Source organism: Scyliorhinus canicula, chromosome 8 (assembly GCF_902713615.1).
Source record: "Scyliorhinus canicula chromosome 8, sScyCan1.1, whole genome shotgun sequence".
Lineage (NCBI taxonomy): Eukaryota > Metazoa > Chordata > Chondrichthyes > Carcharhiniformes > Scyliorhinidae > Scyliorhinus > Scyliorhinus canicula.
The window spans coordinates 79,129,875-79,144,436 of record NC_052153.1 but is presented as its reverse complement, the minus strand read 5'-3'; the positions used below and the strand labels follow the sequence as shown (position 1 = coordinate 79,144,436).

At 47.2% G+C, this 14,562-nt stretch overlaps 1 protein-coding gene across 5 annotated transcripts in view; it reads right to left on the bottom strand.

Annotated features, from left to right (window-relative positions):
* The window catches only part of ptch1 (patched 1), a 104,159-nt gene that overhangs the window by 18,422 nt on the left and 71,175 nt on the right, over positions 1–14,562 (bottom strand). For all 5 annotated transcript variants that reach the window (XR_005461588.1, XM_038804796.1, XM_038804794.1 and 2 more), the window contains exons 17-19: positions 13,508–13,691; positions 8,480–8,760; positions 5,868–6,005 (exon numbers count right to left, since the gene is read on the bottom strand). Coding sequence is in view for 4 of the 5 variants with exons in the window: in XM_038804796.1 (XP_038660724.1) it covers positions 5,868–6,005; positions 8,480–8,760; positions 13,508–13,691 (603 nt within the window). In the remaining variant the exon portion in view is untranslated. The remainder of the gene's footprint in view (positions 1–5,867; positions 6,006–8,479; positions 8,761–13,507; positions 13,692–14,562) is intronic.

Genomic DNA, 14,562 nt, shown 5'->3' with positions numbered 1-14,562 from the left:
TGCGGCCTCTCAGCGGGCCGATGACATAGAGGAGGCGTCAACCCAAGACGACCTCGAGCTTGCCGCACAGCTATCTCCCACACCATCCACAATCCCAGAGACACTCACCCCGGTTGGCCTATTTAGTGATGAGGCTCCTGGTCCAGTCTGGGTCGCACATCACAGCTGAGCAGGTACAGCAGGTGGAGGTCGGAGCAGCTGAGAGGCCCGGACTGGCGGAGGCCAGGCCAAGCCCAGCATGCAGCTGGCTCCCTGACGTTTTCCGAGTTCCTGGACTTTCTCAAACCACCCGCACAGCCGATGCATCAAGAAACCCAGGGAGACAATGACGGGATGAGGGCTGTCTTCCAGACTCTGCAGACGCTGTTAGAGGAGTCGAACCGCGTCCAGGAGCAGGGAGTGGTGCCGCTCATGGCAGCAACCCAGGCTGACACCGCACGGGTGGCATCCACGGTGGAGGCAATGGGTCAGGTTATGCAAGGCGTTGGGCTTAATGTGCACGCGTCATCCTCGGCCCTGGACAGGGTTGCCCTCTCATAGGCAGCAATGCGCCAGAGCCAACACGACATTGCCGGCGCGCTGCGGGCCTTGGCCGAGTCTCAGCAGGTCATGGCCCAGTCGCAGCACGCCATGGCACAGTCACAGCAGTCGATGGCACAGTCCCAGCAGTCAGTCGCGGAGAGCATCAACCGCCTGACACATGTGCTGGATGGTGTCGTGCACTCACAGGTTGAAATCGAACAGTCCCTGGCGGGAATGTCTAACTCCCTGGACTCCGTCTCTGCAAACCTTCGGATCCTGGTGGATACCGTTGCAGGCCTCCAGGACTGGCAGCGCCAGGTGTCGGTGGCGCGACGGGGCACCTCCCCGCTTGCACCTCTGTCCCAAAGTGAAGCCCGGGGGCCACCGGGCTCCCCGAGGGAGGAGGAGGTTTCGGGGCCCGTCCCATTAACTCCATCACGGGACGTCCCGGAATTCTCGGCCTCCCCCGTCCCATCCCTGGTGCATCGGGTGGGCAGCAGGCAGAGCAGGGTAGCACGTCACCCGAGACGCCTGCAGAGCAGCCTGGCCCACCAAGGCCGGGTCGCCCCGGGAAACGCTTGCCGAAGGAGAAACAAGTCGAAGGGGGCGATTGTCAGCAGTCCTCCTCCACTCCTGCTGTATCATCTGGGGAATCACTTAGACGTAGTGGTAGGGCCCGTAAGGCAACAAAGAGAGACGCTGAGTAAGTTGGCACGGGTGAAGGGCACAGTTTAGTTGTAGGGGCTAGGGCACCTGTAAATTTTTGTTCACATTAAACGCACTGTTCCACCTTAATTGTAATACCGTGTGATTGTTCCACAGCCACAGGAATCGTGATGGTGACCGAGTGTCGCTGGGGTTGACGAGCGGTGAAACTTCGGTGCCGGGTGTGCAGTCCCTTCCCCCCCCACCCCCTCCCACAGCTAGCCCACGCGGGCACGTGATGGAGTGTCCGTGACGATCTCAGCGGCCACCAAGGTGGATGGTTCAGCTATTGCCATGGGTCAGACTCTCTCTAACGATTCTGGGCTCACAGCTCTTCGCAGAGCGGGCTGTCATCATTCCACATGGCACTGATTACGCCTGCTGACGCAGCCATCAATGTTATGCCATACCGTCTGGACCCAGTGGTAAGGGTGATGTCGAAGTGGAGCAGCGTACACTGAGAAGGGGTGGGGGGGAGTTGTGTGTTGACCCTCTGCACGACTAGCGATGCAGGTGGTGGTTTGGTGTTCAGCGGGGACGTCGCATACGACGCGTGAACAGTGCTGCCACCAAGGCGTCGCCTGCCCGCCGTCCTCGCCGGGTCCGTCATGCCGCCTCCTTGACATCACCAGCACCTGGGTCGTGTCTGCGTGCTGCGCCCGCCACTCCGCCAGCCTCCTCCTCCTCGTCCTCCTCCCTCTCCTCCTCCTCCTCTGTGCTGGCACCACTGCCACTGGCTTCTCCCTCCGCCTCCTGCAGCAGGTCATCTCCCCTCTGCATCGCGATGTTGTGCAGCGCACAGCAGACCACAACAATGCGAGCGACCCTGTCAGGCTGGTACTGCAGGGCCCCTCCGGAGCGGTCCAGGCACCTGAATCTCATCTTCAGGAGGCCAAGGCAGCGCTCCACCACACCCCTGGTTGCTGCATGGGCCTCGTTGTATCGGGTTTCCGCATTGGTCTGAGGCCTCCGTATAGGCGTCATCAGCCAAGACCTGAGCGGATAACCCTGTCGCCTAGCAACCAGCCCGTCAGCCGGGGGGGACGTCCCTCAAACATCGCAGGGATGTACGACTGCACCAGTATGTAGGAGTCATGCACACTCCCTGGGAACCTTGCACAGACGTTCATGTGGTGGTCGCATACCACCTGGATATTCATGGAGTATGTCCCCCTCCTGTTTGTGAACACCTCCCTGTCCCCTGCAGGCGGGCGCATGGGCACGTGAACACAATCGATTGCCCCCTGCACCATCGGTATCCCGGCCACGCTGGCAAATCCACGAGCTCGTGAGTCTTGAGTTGCTCGGTCCTCGGGAAAGGTGATGTAGCGGTCGGCGATGGCATGGAGGGCGTCGGTCACATCCCGGGTACACCTGTGGACCGATGACTGGGAGATCCCGGAGAGGTCCCCGCTCGGAGACTGGAAGGAATCGGTCGCATAGAAGTTAAGAGCGACCTTCACCTTGATGGCAACCGGGATTGCGTGTCCTCCCCCCGTTCCACGTGGGGTGAGGTGCGCCACGAGGTGACAGATATGTATCACCGTCCGCCTACTCAGCCGGAGTCTCCTCCTGCAGGTGATGTCCGTCATTGTTAGGAAAGAGATCCGGGCACGGTACACCCTCGGCCTTGGTCGTCGCCTCTGGCGCCGTGGCTGCACCCTCACTCTCTCCTCCTCCCCCCCCATGCTGCTCGACGACTGGCAACTCCTCAGCCCGTCCCTCTGCTGCTGCAGCTAGCCCTGCAGCCACTGCGGGTTGTGGGTGTGGATGCTGCTGCATCTCAAAATGCAGTGCAGCGGCCCCAACCACTGCGCAGAACATAGCCGTTCTGTTCGCAGACATTGTGCTAACCTACAGAAGAGTGGTGGGGGGCAGAGAAACGGGACATGTTAGACGGAGGTTAGTCGTCACCTCGGCAGCCGCCTGCCACGGGATACCTGTGTGTCCCGGTGGCCTGGTCGCGCTGCTGACACGCGGGCAGCCTAACCCCTGGTCACTTTCTGCATCCAACGGGCAGTTAACTACGTCCTCTTCACCGGTGCGTCAGTGGCCTGTGGCCGTAAGCCACAGGGCAACCAGCGGCCGTGTCCTCGTGACCGGCACGCCATGGCATGGTGGCAGACATTTTATAACCTGGGTTGGACGGGTCACTCGCTCACTCTCTCCCTACCCCCCCCCACTCCCACTCCCCCCCCGTCTCCCCCACTCCCCCGTCCGTCTCCCCCACTCCCCCCCTCCGTCTCCCCCACTCCCCCCTCCGTCTCCCCCACTCCCCCCTCCGTCTCCCCCACTCCCCCCCTCCGTCTCCCCCACTCCCCCCCTCCGTCTCCCCCGTCTCCCCCACTCCTCCCCTCCGTCTCCCCCACTTCCCCCCTCCGTCTCCCCCACTCCGTCTCCCCCACTCGTCTCCCCCACTCCCCCCCTCGTCTCCCCCACTCCCCCCCTCCGTCTCCCCCACTCCCCCCCTCCGTCTCCCCCACTCCCCCCTCTGTCTCCCCCACTCCCCCCTCCCCCACTCCCCCCTCCGTCTCCCCCACTCCCCCCTCCGTCTCCCCCACTCCCCCCTCCGTCTCCCCCACTCTCCCCAGTCTCCCCCACTCTGGACCCCCCTCCCGTTCTCGGGGATGCCTTCCCCGTTGTGGCCAGACTCCAGCAGTGCGCTGAGCGGTGCGCTGAGCGGTGCGCTGACCTACTCGAAGCTCTCGTCAGCCAGCACGACTGGTTGACGAACTTGAAAAGCAGGTGTGTTGGTCGGCGTGAAAACATTGCGTGATGACGTCGGGACTTCGGCCCATCGGGGCCGGAGAATAGTGGGGGGCCAATAAGTAGCGATTCTGGTCGTGCCAGGGGGGCTTTCGAGGCCTTTGCCGGGAATGCCGACGTGTAGTTTGTGCGGGGTTCGGAGAATAGCGGGAGGGCGTCGGACCTGCGTCGCCATGAAAATATGCGCGGCCCGCTATTCTCCGAACCGGCGTGAGTGCGGAGAATCGCACCCACAGTATTCTAAGCTTTATTAAGAGGGTTATAGAATACAAAAGCAAGAGGTTATGTTGAACCTGCAGAAGTCACTAGTTTGGCCTCAGCTGGAGTATTGCATCCAGTTCAGGGAGTCACACTTCAGGAAGGATGTGAAGGCATTAGAGAGAGTGCAGGGAAGATTCACGAGAATAGTTCCAGGGATAAAGAACTTTAGGTATGAAGACAGAATGGGAAAATTAGGACTGTTTTCCTTGGAGAAGTGAAAACAAAGGCGATTTGACAGAGGTATTCAAAACAACGAGAGGTTTGGACAGACCCACTCATGAAAGGATTGAGAATGAGAGCCAACATATTTAAAGTAACTGGTAAAAGAAACAAAAGCAATTTGAGAACCAGGAACAAAGAACAATACAGCACAGGAACAGGCCCTTCAGCCCTCCAAGCCTGTACCAGTCATGCTACCAACCTTTGCCAAAACCCTCAGCACTTCCTTGTGCCGTACTCCTTTATACCCATCCTATCTATGTGTTTGTCAAGGTGCCTTTTGAACGCCGTTAATGTATCTGCTTCCACAACCTCCTCTGCCAACGCGTTCCAGACACTCACCACCCTGTGTAAAAAAAATCTGCTTCGCACATCTCTTCTAAATTTTGCCCCACGGACCTTAAACCTACATCCCCTGGTGACTGACACCTCCATCTTGGGAAAGAGTGCCTGCCCATCCACTCTAGCCATGCCCCTCATAATCTTGTAGACCTCAATCAGGTCACCCTCAACCTCCGTCTTTGTGATGAAAACAGTCTGAGTCTATTCAGCCTCTCCATATAGCAACACCCTCCAGACCAGGCAACATCCTGGTAAACCTCCTCTGCACCCTATGTTCACCAAAGCCTCCACATCCTTCTGATAGTGTGCTGACCAGAATTGTGCACAATATTCCAAGTGTGGCCTTACCAAGGTTCTATACAATTGTAGCTTGACTTGCCAGTTTTTATACTCAATGCCCTGTCCAATGAAGGCAAGCATTTTGTATGCCTTCTTGACTACCTTGTCCACTTGTGTTGCCACCTTCAAAGATCTATGGACCTACACGCCCAGATCTCTCTGACTTTCTATTTGCTGAGAATTTTATAATTTACGGTATATTTCTCTCTATGTTAGACCTACCAAAATGCATTACCTCACATTTGACCGGATTAAACTCCATTTGCCATTTCTCTGCCCAATTCTCCAACCTATCTATGCCCTGCTGTATCTTCTGACAATCCTCAACACTATCTGCCACTCCACTAACCTTGGTGTCATCCGCGAACTTACCAAGAAGAAAAACGTATTCATGCAGTGACTGGATAAGATCTCAAATGCATTGCCTAAGAGTGTAGCGAAGGTAGGTTCAATCGAAACATTCAAAAGGAATTAGTCTGCTATGTGAAAAGGAAGAATGTGCATGGTTATGGGGAGAATGGCACTAAGTGAATTGTTCATCCCGAGGGCTGGTGCAGACGTGATGCGTCGAATGGCTTCCTTTTGTCCTTCTTTGTCATTCTGTGATTCTAGTTCAGTGTTTTTTTTGCCAGAGAGGGGCGTTGGAAGGTTGTGTGCCCTTCTTGCATTCTGTTTAAACTAAAGTAAAAGTGAATGAAGTTCATTTAACATACCAGAGCGACGTGAACGGTGAATTCCACCCCTATTCCAACAGAGGCAATGAGGATCACTACAGGAACTGCACTCAGTTTTATCCCGATGAGGCCCATCATTCCAAAAAGTTCCACAGTCATCAGTGCTAGGACTAATACCTAAATGGAGTTAAGAAAAGGCATCATTAATTATGTCAAAGTAAGTAAACATGCTATGGTAGAGAACAAAATAACCCCTTTTGTATAGGATCTATCTTAAACCAATGAAAAGGGGTGACACGGTGGCACAGTGGTTAGCACTGCTGCCTCACAGCTCCAGGGACCCCGGTTCAATTTCGGCCTCGGGTGACTGTCTGTGTGAAGTCTGCACTTTCTCCCCATGTCTGCGTGGGTTTCCTCCGGGTGCTCCGGTTTCCTCCCACAGAACAAAGATGTGCAGGTTAGGTGGATTGGTCATGCTAAATTGCCTTTGTGTCCAAAAGGTTAGATGGGGTTACTGGGTTTATGTGATTACTGGGTAGAGGCGTGGACTTAAGTAGGGTGCTCTTTCCAAGGGCCGGTGCAGACTCGATGGACCGAATGGCTTCCTTCTGCACTGTAAATTCTATGATTCTATGAAAATCAACCCCTTCACATTTTAAACACTAAATAGAGTGTTTCACAACAAACGTTAGCAAATATTTCAAAATTAGCTTTCGCTCTCATTCAATGACAACCGGTATTTATAGCATACCCTTGGTTCATTGGCACTTTATCGAAATGCAATCAAATTAAACCTGACATTTAGCTGAAGAAGAGGAAATCAGGAGGGGTGACAAAGAGATTGGTCAGAGGTATGTTTTAAGAAAAGTCATCAAGGGACAAAGAGATGTAGGGGCCGAGAGGTTTAGAGAGGGAACTCCACTCTAGAGAGGGCCATGATAACTGAAAGCACAAAATGCTAATGATGGGCTAAAGGTAATGGTGTATTCATAAGATGGTGGAGTTCTCAGAAAGTTGGAATGGAGGAAGTTACAGAGATAGCATGAAGGGATTTGTACACAAGGGTGGTAATCTTTCCGTTAGTAATTGGTCAGGAACCAATGCAGGTCAATGAACACAAGGATAGTTGGTGATAGGTGATGTGGGTTTGGATACAAGCAGCAGGGCTTCGGATGAGCTGATGTTTATGGAAGGATGGAAAGCGTGCCAGGAAAGCAGTGAAATAGTTCAGTTTGGAGTTGATTAAAGTACAGATGAGGGGTCAGCATAATATGGGCTGAGGGAGGGTCAGATATTGGAATGTCAAAGAAGTGGCAGTAGATGGTCTTTCTGGTGGAGGGGCAAGGAGTCAGAGATTCAGCTCAGGGTCAAATAGGAGACCAATTTTGTGAACACGATGTCACCAGTAAACATGCAAAAACTGATGTCTATGGATAATGTAACCAAGACGCAGCAAGTAGATGAGGAACAGGATGGGATTAAGGATGGATCCTTAGGAGGTTTCAGGGGTAGCAAAGTAAGACACATGAAGAGGAGGTTGAAGGTGATTCTCAGCCTAAGATTATAGAAATGGAACCAGAGAAGAGCAGTTCCACTAGCTGCAAAGAGGAAGAGAGTATTTGGAGGACGCTGCTCTGGTCGACCATGTCAAATTCGTAGAAAGGTCGAAAAGGTCAAGGAGTGATAGCATGGTCACATTCACAAAGAATATAATTTGTGATTTTGATTAGAATCTAATTAGGTGCTGGGAGCTGAAAACTGTTTACAAAGGTTCAGAAAAAAACTGGAGTATTCCGAATAGTTTTACAGGAATCCTAAATAAGTGAAGATGACTTGAGGCAGGCCAAGAGCCTCTAAAAACTATAATGCCATTATCAGCTGATGAGTGTCAGATTACAGGGGCCTCTCTGTTTCTTAAAAAAAACACTGAAGGATTGGCCTGGTTGCAACTTAAATTAAACAATTAAATTTGAGGCAAAGTCATGACATTTTTCTCATCTAACAGTAAAACTTTTTAAAACTACTAGTAGCACTAACTGCAAAGAGTCTAAATGATGCTCTGCAATGGAACACAAAAACCAAAAGCAATTTTAAAAAAAATAACAAGCAACCTATGTGAAAGGAATCTTTGTCTGGTGTGAAAACAATTTAAGTTTTAATGAAATTTGAAGTAGTATCTTAATTCCACTTGAACACTCCATCCATGCAAAGCACACTGCAGACTAAACATTTCTCTCCATAAAATATGTTTACTTACATAAAGTTTACAATTCACTCTCAGTTAATTGGTTCACATCTGGTATTATTTTGAACAACTTCTAATGTTTTGTTCAATTTTACTCTTATTCTGAAATTAGTCAAAGCAAGAGAGCAACAGTGCCTTGCATGTTTTTTGTAACAAACAAGTTATCTAAAGCAACAATGACTTTTTTTCCCTTCAAGTTCTTACAAAATGTGAAACTATAGGATTTTTTCCCCCACAAATGCTTAAATTTTCATTGTCGTCATCTTTCCAAGCCGAATAAACATTTCATGAATGATGTCACAGGCATACCCCACCAGAGGCCCAGACATAAACAAAACCTTCCCGACTAAAGAAAGAGCTATACCAAAAGGAATTCAAGCAGCAACAAAGCTCCTTGTAAACTTACAATGATTCCAGCCGTCCATGGGTTCAGGAGGAAAAGTGCGCACACCAGGAAAGTGCAAGCCAAGACCACGCTGATGGCAAGCAGCAGCCAATGTCGCAGCCCAACGTATTGTTCCCAAAAAAGAAATGGATATCCGTTTGGATAACTGGAAAGTCCTTGGTTAGTAAAGTTACTGCAGATATTTCTGACTTTCTCAATAGCCTCCACAAAATCCGAAGTCTCACGCAGTCCATTGAGGTAGAAAGGAAACTGGGCATATTCAATTGGCTCAGCTGCTGGAACTAAACATAAAGTAAACCAGTTTATTTTTTAAAAACTACTAACTTTCAGTTAATGCATATGTGTGTTCACAAATAGATTTAGTCGATTATGGCATGTCAGAATTACTGAATCGAAAGAAGTTTCTTAGCGTACAATGATACAACTGTCCTAATGGTTCAGACCAGAAAGATCTAGGTTCAATCATTGGCATGTGCGGAGTTTGCTCCTACGATGAAGAAGGTAAAATAAAACAACAAATAGCTCCTGATCATCACTAATTTACTCCTGGGAGAGGTGCTTGTAGGAGTAGGCATGGCTGTGATGTTTGACACATAGATAGCCTGTAGGTCTCACTGTAAAAAGCTTACACATAAATAATGATCACTTTGAAGGAATCAACACTTCCAGGAGGGGAATAAACAGTCAGAATGGGAATTAAATAGGAATGCACAAAATAGGAGGGATTCGGTTAGGAAAGGGAAATTGGGTGGGATGTAACACAGACCCTTAAAATTACAATCGGTGGAATTTAATGATCCTGGCAGGTAAACCAGTCCCAACTCCAACACTGTCATTTTTGGGAAACTAATGGGGTTAAGCCCCTGATTGGGCAATTAATTTCCTGCTGTTGGACTTCCTGGCTTGTGTGAGGGGACTTTACACACAGAAACCCTGGTGTAAGGCGAATAGCACCACCCCCTCCCCAAGAGCTGCCATCCCATCAGGGGCCGGCACCTTTCCATACCAGCAACATTACCAAGAGCAGTGGCCACTGCAGGTACTGCAGTGCGGTCTTGGTCGAGGATTGACAACGGAGCACTGAAAATAAGGTGAGTTTTTGTTTTATTCTTTCACGGGAATGGCCAGCATTTATTGACCACCCCTAATTGCCCTTGAAAAGGTAGTGGTGAGCTTCCTTCTTGAACTGCTGCAGTCCATATGGCGTGGGTACACCCACAGTGCTGTTAGGGAGGGTGATTTGATCCAGCGACAATGAAGGAATTACGATATATTTCCAAGTCTGGATGGTGAATGGCTTGGAGGGGAACTTCCAGGTGGTAGTGTTTCCCTGTGTCTGCTGCCTTTGTGTTTCCAGATGGTACTGGTGTTGTCTAAGGAGCGTTGGTGAGTTCCTGGCTGCATTTTGTAGATCGTACACACTGCTGCCATTCTGCGTCTGTGATGGAGGGAGTGATTGTTTGTGGATGGGATGGCAATCAAGCAGACTGCTTTGTCCTAGGTGGTTGCAAACTTCTTGAGTGTAATTGGAGCTGCACTCATCCAGGCAAATGGAGAGTATTTCATTGCACACCTTAAAGATGGAGGACAGGCTTTGAGGAGTCAGGATGCGAGTTACTTGCTGCAGAGTTCCCAGCTTCTGACTTGATCTTGTAGCCACAGTACTTATTTGGCTAGTCCAGTTCAGTTTCTGGTCAATGGTAACTCCCAGGATGTTGACAGTGGGGGATTTAGAGTGGAGCGAGATTGCTGCAACCAGGCAGGGAGGGGGTTTGATTTGAAGGACACAGAGGGTTCTTACTCAAGCTCCCTCTGTTCCAGCTGGCGGGTGTCTCTGTCAGTAATCGAGTTTCTGGCAAGGAGCCCCCACCACCCACACCTACCACTAGAGTACTACTGGTGATAGGCCTGCTTGGTGTGGGCCCTGCCAGTTAAATACCAGTAACATCGGGATCAAACCCTTAAGTGGCCACAATTGGCCTTCAGGCAGGAAGGCCATCCTCCTTATCCATCCTGGACTAAATCAGAGGGAGGCAGGAAGGTGGCATGACCTCTAACTTGCACCTTCCCACCTTGCTACATGCCTCTGAGAGCAGAATTGCATTCTGCCAGATACTTATTCTTTTAAAATCAGCAAAACTGTGCTGACCAAATTATCGTAGTAAATATTTGTAGTCGCAGAAATATCGGTATCTGTCAGCTGTGAATGAGGTTTAATGTAAAAAGCATTATGTTACGACTATTTCCCCTCCACCAAGAACTCTGAATACATTGAACAACTAGTTATACATACTGTAAGGAAACCAGTAAAACCATTCATTTCATCCATGTGCAAATGAATTTTGCATGTTAACAGTCTAAATTAGTTAGAAAGCAATTCAACAAACACCTATACAACAAGCACAGTATTCTGTAATTTATCTACAGAACAACTATTTGAATCAATATTAGAAATTTACATCTGGGTGGCCTCAGTGGCATTAAAACTAAAGAGTATCCAGACCTAATTAACTGGTAAAACTAAATGTGATCATACAATATGACAATGATGCCTTTGTTTAAATTCAAAATCTAAAATCTCTACATCTGCAGGACCAACTCTATTTTTCAACGAGTGCCTTTCCTTCCTTTTAAATGCAAGACTTTACCAAAAAAAAAATTCCCAACAAAACCAGCATTTAGTTTTTGCTGCTGTGTGTTCCAAACCCTGCAGGGTCATTCAACTGACTTGCTAAACATGATTTGCCCTATTATAATCTCAACTATAAATTTTCATTAAGACAAGAGTTGGCTGGCTGCCACCAGGCTCCAGGGTTTGGAATACAGTGGAGCTTCATTATCCAATCACATTTTCAGGAGCCCACTCCACAGACCAATAACCTCAACTAGCAGGCAGTCACATAACTGAATCCTAAATGGAAATTAAATCAATCCAAGTTCCCTCCTTGAGACATAAAGGACCCCCTCCTGGTCAATACTCCACAGAATTATTGTGATGAAGCACAGGTGTACAACAACCCACATACTGATATCATATCATTGACTAATGGGTATGGAAAACCCTTTACAGTATGTAAAGGAAATAAAAAATGCTCTTTTTCTACAGGAAATAAAATGAATCCTAGAAAAAATACACACACAATATTTTCCCTCACTTAACCTTTAGCTTTCTTTTTGTATTGGGGAGAGAGGTTATGTGTAATTTCAGATTTTTTTAAATGTTTGGTCAGTGACACCTGAATTATTCCTGTAAGACTGTAACTTTATATTCATTTTAAATAATCCAAGTATAATAAGATTATACTGCATTTAGTATACTATTGGCTAGTATATAAAGTAAGTTTTTAAAAATATACCGTGTTTTAAAAAATATACTGTACTTGGGGGAAAAGGTGTTTCCATCCCATTTCTTCCTCCAATTTACAATTTCTGATTTTTAGCAAGGCTGACAAGGTATCAAATGCATAAATATTTTTTAATGAGATAATTGGTATGACTGATGCAATTCTAAAAACTAATTAATACATTTAATAAAATAAATAAATCAAAATAAATAAATAACCTTTATTGTCACAAGTAGGCTTACATTAACACTGCAATGAAGTTACTGTGAAAAGCCCCGAGTCACCACATTCCACCGCCTGTTCGGGTTCACAGAGGGAGAATCTGTAGTCTAATGTAAGTTAAAATCAATGATTTTTAATAACAAACTAATTTCCACTAATAAAACCCTAATTTTCCCAGATAGTAAGGGTTTTAAATCTTTGGGCGGCATGGAGTTTGCATGTTCCCGCCTTGTCTGCATGGGTTTCCTCTGGATGCTCCTGTTTCCCCCACAGTTCAAAGATGTGTAGGTTAGGTGGATTGGCCACGCTACATTTCCCCTTAGTGTGTAAAAGATGTGTAGTTTAGGTCAAGGGGTGATTGGGATTGGGAGGGGAAGTGCACTGCGTGGAGTACTCTTTCAGAGGGTCAGTGCAGACTCAATGTGCTGAATGGCCTCCTTCTGCACTGTAAGGATTCTATGATTTAAATAAGTTTTGGTCCATTTCCCACGATTAGAGAAAGAATTCTCTCCGATTTCAATGGTCTTCAGTGGGTCTCTTGAGCAACAGTGGGTCACTTGAACAACATCATACATGTTCTGTCCAAATACGTCAAGTAGCATGTGGAATGACACCAACAGCACAATATTGTAAGCAAAATCATGTTGGGTGTGAAAAAGGCTGCTAATCTGATGGTGCCAGCTTCCCTCATGGTGGGCTAGGTTACAATTACCCTCTTCATTCTCTAGATGATTGGAAACTTTAGATATGTCAAGAGGAAAATAATTTACAAAGTGAGAAATCCAAGGAGTTCATTGTTTTGCTGCCAAATGCTGATCCATGGAATTAAGAATGTTGCAACTGCTATTAATTTACTTTTCATTAAATATAGAATAAAATGTATCACTGTAAGGGAATTTACAGTGGGGGATTGTAGGGGCCCTGAGATATTAACAAGATTGGAACTACATATTTGGTTTCATGAAATCCCATTTCAAATGTTCCAAAGTTCAACCCTTATAAAGTACATTACATGTTAAGATTATATGGAGTAACACGATGAGGTGCAATTGTGTGGCATGTATGATAAACTAAGACTGTCTAGTACACATATCAAGGCAAGTCTGAATCACATACATACAGCACATAAATTGAGACTGTACAGAGTAAATCATTGGGTAAAATTATTAGGTGGACTTGAATAAAATACGCAACAAAACGAGAGTGATATTCAAAACAAAAGCTGATTTTTAATCTGATTTTCTTCAGATATAATTGTTTTTTTAAAAAAAACTCTGATTTTTCTCTGTTATTTTAATTTGGTATTTGATGCTAAAAATAAAACTCAAAAGCACACCACTTTTCAAAATTGGCAATAAAAATTGACGTTAAAGACCATTAATTACAACCATGACAGTGAAAGTACTGGAGGTGAAGAAATTAGGTAAAACTGTTGAAGGAAGGAAAAAAAGAGTAGACTTACTTCTGAGCGCAGTCTCTGGCCTGTCATCCACCTTGTCATGTACCCATTCTGGAGGGTGTGGCCGGATGTTGGCTTGAGAGGCAGCATAGGCCACAGGATCATTACTGACCCAGGCAGTCAGATAGATGTAAAAAGCATTTGGATTGATGATTCCATCAGCATTCACTAGGCGCTGTTTTGTCAACTGTAACAGGATGAAAAGTTACTTAGAACGCATGGATTAAAAAAAAATCAATGTGTCTTAATACCATAGGGCAAAAAAGAAACAACTCATATGAACATAATGCTTAAGGAAAGCAATCTTGCCTTCACACAGGTAACAAATTGCAACAATTTTAACTTCAATTTGAAGCTACAAAACACATTGTTTGTTCTCTTTAAGAATTTAAGTATCTATAGGAACAATATGAATGTTAGAATAACAAAAAAAGAGAAAGAAAAAAAATTGGCAAGGGTCCCTGTGCACGTCTGTGCGCAGTTAACCTCTGTTGTTAACACTGAAGGAAATGCCACCCAGCAAATGGAGGAGAGCTATAAAAATAAAACAACATCTGTACAAATTTTGCTAGCACTTGCTTCTCCTGACCTGTGTATATTCGGAAAATGCACCACGCCAAGTAACAGACAGAAGCGAGATCCTGCCTGGGTCACGGGGGTGGGGGGGAATCATCTTTCGAGTATTAATCTTGGGCAAACAGCAGCATGTACTATAGTGCCAAAAGGAGCTGTCTGCAGCTGCCAATTTTTGCACTTTTTGGGGGGGGGGTGCTGGAATGCTGAATGTTAAAATTATTTTACGGAAAATATGTATTCCTTTGCTTTTCAGCACACTGGCCAAGCTTCCATTTCAGGTCTTTTTTGAATGAAACACAACTGTGACAGGAGTACAAAAAAAGATTTGATTCGCAGGCTCTGGATTCAATTAATCCACAGGATACTCAGCAACTGTATGTCTTCAGCTGTATCTGGAATCAAACAGTGCAGCTAGCAACCCCTGTGGGCATGGCACACTTTTCTCCCTCCCAGGCACAGGAAATTACATCAGAAGTTACAGT